General features: G+C 30.9%; 1 protein-coding gene across 1 annotated transcript in view; it reads right to left on the bottom strand.

The window, feature by feature from the left end:
* Rbsn-5 (Rabenosyn-5) overlaps positions 1-4,528 on the bottom strand; it is a 26,471-nt gene that overhangs the window by 7,886 nt on the left and 14,057 nt on the right. The window contains exons 5-8 of the mRNA XM_014416395.3: positions 3,703-3,785; positions 3,483-3,622; positions 2,655-2,741; positions 742-912 (exon numbers count right to left, since the gene is read on the bottom strand). Of these exons, the coding sequence (XP_014271881.1) occupies positions 742-912; positions 2,655-2,741; positions 3,483-3,622; positions 3,703-3,785 (481 nt within the window). The remainder of the gene's footprint in view (positions 1-741; positions 913-2,654; positions 2,742-3,482; positions 3,623-3,702; positions 3,786-4,528) is intronic.

The raw sequence follows: 4,528 nt of genomic DNA, 5'->3' as shown, positions 1-4,528 counted from the left end.
GGACCTTCTAGTTTAAATTAATGTTTGAAGTACCACCAATGGGTGGTTCCTTCCCAAGATTTTCAAGTGTATATGAAACATACTACATATTTACCTGTTGTATTATTTTGTACAGTTGTAAATTACAATAAATAAATAATAAAAAAAAAAAAATTTGAATGTATAAATTAGAAAAAATAATTCATCTGATATATGATATATATCTAATATATGCTATCAGCTGATACATGAATGTTTTGTGGGTTTTATAACTGAATTACTGAATAAGGACTCTAAAAAGTTATTGTATATCACCACATTTGCTATAAAACATTTAGACAACATTAAATAATTCCAAACAATGTAAAAAAACAAATTTATTAAATAAAAAAAATCTTTAATCACATATATCTATATTTGATCCATCTGATTATGATATATGATTAATCTGTTTTTGAACTGAAAGTATAGATTTTGGTTAAATCAAAGAATAGTACTAATTTAAAGTTAACATTTGGAGAAGTCAGTTCCAAGCAAAATGGAAATTTAACCTTCCTAAATTTTTTTTATCCAGTATTTTATTAAAACTAAAACTGGTATTTCTAAATTTAACAGGATTATTGGGCATTCTAATTTAAAATGTAACGAAAATGGGATGCAGAACTAACATTCCCAATTGGTAATTTTATTTTAATATTATTATGCTCCTATCTAAATTATAATTAAAAATTGACATGTTTAAAATATAAGAGATTGAATCACCTCCTTTTGTTCTGTGCTTCTGCAAACTGTTCCTCTGTCGGAAGGCCAGGCAGGCTGAGGAGGTGCGTCTTCAAGTACACGGCTGATGCTGCCCGCACCATGTTCTGCAGTCGCAAGGCCTGGCCCTGAGGCGGGTTTTCCGTACCCTTACCTAGGACTGCTATTTTGGAACTATTGAATGATTAAAATTTAATTTTAGTCTAGATTTAAAATGTCAACATCTCCATAAATAAATCAAAATAACTAGTATTATAAATCAAAATAACTAGTATTTTAAAGCAAATCTTAAAATTAATAAAGTCAAATGAATAATAATAATCTTTATTTTGAATATAGTACCCCAAAATAATTACATTAACGTAAGGATTCAATAGTTAATAATGCTTCGTTTATTGTAGATCAAATACATTATAATAAAATAATGTAAGATAAAATATGTATGTTATATAATCACAAAGTAAAATATCCTTAACAAACATAAAAAAGAACTGATAATTAGGGAAGTGAAGGAACAAATGATGTTTAAAGGAAAAGAAGGAGAAAGGGTCTATGGATAAAGATGGTTTGAATAATGAAGCATTTTAAAACAAGCAATTCTATAAAAGAGATACAGGGTACATGAGTTGCTAGGTATAATTCTTTTATTATATCATACTGTATATGAAACTTATAATGTTTTATCAACATTGTTTTTTTTCACTCTTTCACTACTAATAACATAAATAAAAAAATAAAGCATCACACACTATCAGATTTTACGCGAGTACTAATTTCTATCATAACAGTAACAACTATTGTCGTGAGTATACACCTTGACAGGGGACAGTCACACATTATCTTGACAACTGTAATGGAGATTGAGCAACACCACAAATTGTTGTTTAGACACTGCCTCACTGTCATGACAATAAACCGTCATTGCATGAATGGACCTTACCGTAAGGCAAAGAAAATTAGGACAAGCACTTGAGCAGGATTACAGCCACAAAACAAGGAGAAACAGAATTATAAACAGCAAGAGAAGAACTGCAGATTCGATAACAAAAATTAAAATTTGAAAGAGAACTTCATTGAATGGGAAATATAGGTTAAGTTAGAAGACAGAGCACTAAGAAACGAAATGCAATAGGGAAGAAGCGATAAGGTATACCAATAACATATATGGGCCACATCCCCCTCCATTCACTATAGGGGTATTCATGATCTATGTTAAAGCGTGTTAAATGGAAAAACTCGTGTTAAATCGAAAAAAAATTGGCTTCTTTTGCCGTGGTAAAACGAAATAACATTTAACATGGCTGAGAGTCTGTTACTTGGTCAGTTAAATCGAGAATGACGTCACACAATAGACCAGTTGAGATCGCCGCCATATTAGTTGTTGTGACTTTCAATACAGTTGTCAATTAGCTCATCTTCATTCTCTTCTTCACAAGTTTGAAGATCAATAAGACACTCATAAGCTAAACTTTCACACAAATTCCACTTTTCACTCACTCTAGGCATGTTTTAATTAATTACTTAAATCAAAACTGAAGTAAACAATAACATGAGGGTCTGGAAGGAAGGTTATAAACATAAAGGCATATACAACAAGTTGCTGAGAAAATCCGCTAGGGGCTCTTATGCATTTAACGTTTAACATGACTTCAAATAGGGCTGCTCACAATCCTATAGTTATAACATTTAACATGGTAAAACATATAACATTTAACACAACATCATGAATACCCCTTATATAGGCACTGAGTGTGGTAAAAGAAAGAGAAACGATCATAGGGTAATAAGGAGGTACTAGTGAGGAACATAGATGTATCATTGATCTAATTTGTTAGCAGCTTAAGAAAAGTTATTAACAAAGAAAAAAAAATCAAAGTTTACATAAATAATAAATCAGTAACGTAAATAATAAATACCTCAAAGCATCAATGTTTTCTGCTAACTTAAGTAACTTCAATTTGATTGCTTGTGCCTCATCTAAGCTGTAAGTAGACTCTCCGTTTCTGTAACCAGTTATCATTTCCATAAAGTTCTAAAAACAAACTAAGTTCCAGGAAAAAAAGTTTATTCATCAAAAAATTAACAAGGTATTTTTGATCAATTTTTTTACTACAATATTGTAAGCCCAACACTTGTAAATCAGTGTCAATATTTGTGATGGCCTATTGTTAGAACAGTTTTATCGTTAAGCTTCTCTAATACCTGAGTGTTCGTTGAAAGGATCTAACAGATAAATTAAATGTAATAGTGTCACAATGCCCTTTTATGGAAACTAATTTTCCTGGACGGAACCCCTCTTTGTTTAAAGTCAGGAGTGGGGGAGGTTTGTGATTTGGTTGGTTAAATTGATGACTTAGTGGTCTAAGGGAATTACTATAGTAAGAGCAATAAATCAGTAAAATGAAACATTTCTATAGAAATAAACCTATACCAACATATTATTCCTAATACTGTTAATTCAACAAAAATAAACAGCAAAATAGCGATAAAAATTTTGTTTTGTTTTTTATTCACTTTTATCCTTCAAGAAGAAGGATAAATTGAAGTAGAACCTACTTCAATCTCTCCCTCCCCATTAATATTCTTTAGACAATTTTACATTTTCATTGATCTGGCATGACCCCAGTCTGATACCTGTTGAATCAATGTGAATTTATTGAGAAAACTAAGATTTTTTTAAGTATTAGAGATTTTTCTTCCACCAAATTATATCTAATTTAAAAAAAAAAAATTAATCGACATACGTCAGCGAACTGGACATCTTGAGGTATTGGACTCTGAGGTCTTCGGCTTGCTGCTTGTATTCTGTCAGTCGTTGGTAGAACTGGCTGATGATGGGCTTGGCATTGCGACTCTCTCGCTTCTCCTCTCGCACCTCTAACAGCTGCCAAACATCTATGTTAATTTATATTTAGTCTCATAGACAGCAAGCGAAGAACCAGAACTTGGAATGAAGCTACTTACGCTAATGCAATGGACGCAGAGCCTCAGGTTCTGTTCAGTATGCCCTTGAGGGATTTCTTCAATGGGCCTGTCGAGAATCTTTCCTGGAAGGTTCACGATAGAAAAGGAATAAATTTTGAAGATTAATAATTATTATGAGTCACTTTATAATCTAAAGAGAATTTCAGGAATTGAAAAGGTTATACACCATTAAAAGTTATATAAATTAAAAACTTTACTAATAAACTCAATTTTTTTTCAAAGTTTTTATATATGAGAAGATGGTGTTATGGTTGAGGATAACACAATCAAGTAAAAACTTATTTATTAATGCCAGAACTTTAGATCTTTTTAGGGCTAAGGACAGGGACAAGATAACAACCATCATAAATAAAAGAAATTACCGAATGATTAAAAAATAACTAGCAATATAGATAAATAAATAGTGTTGAAAGAAAATGTATAGTTTAAGTATTGTAAGAAGATAAAGGCTATAAGAGAATAAGTAATGTAATCTTAAAATTAAGAAAGAGGAAAGGAGAAAATAATATACATATAGTAACTAAACATATCTACAACAACAAAATTATTTAAAATTAAAGTTATGCAAAAGTGGGAAAGAAAGTATCAATCTATCATAATAAGGATATATCACTTATCATTTCCGATATCCATTCTCCCTCAAACTCAGTAAATTCTTACTTCCCTCTTTACAAACCCTTAGTCACAATTATCCATCTGATGTTTACACTTCTTTTCACCTCTGCAATCTTTTCACCTCTGCAATCTTTTCACCTCTGCAATCTTTTCACCTCTGCAATCTTTTCACCTCTGCAATCTTTTCACC

The sequence above is a fragment of the Halyomorpha halys genome, unplaced genomic scaffold, assembly GCF_000696795.3.
Source record: "Halyomorpha halys isolate HHAL.00 unplaced genomic scaffold, Hhal_1.1 Scaffold122.1, whole genome shotgun sequence".
NCBI lineage: Eukaryota > Metazoa > Arthropoda > Insecta > Hemiptera > Pentatomidae > Halyomorpha > Halyomorpha halys.
The sequence above is the reverse complement of the archived record's forward strand: the minus strand, read 5'-3'. Positions and strand labels throughout refer to the sequence as shown.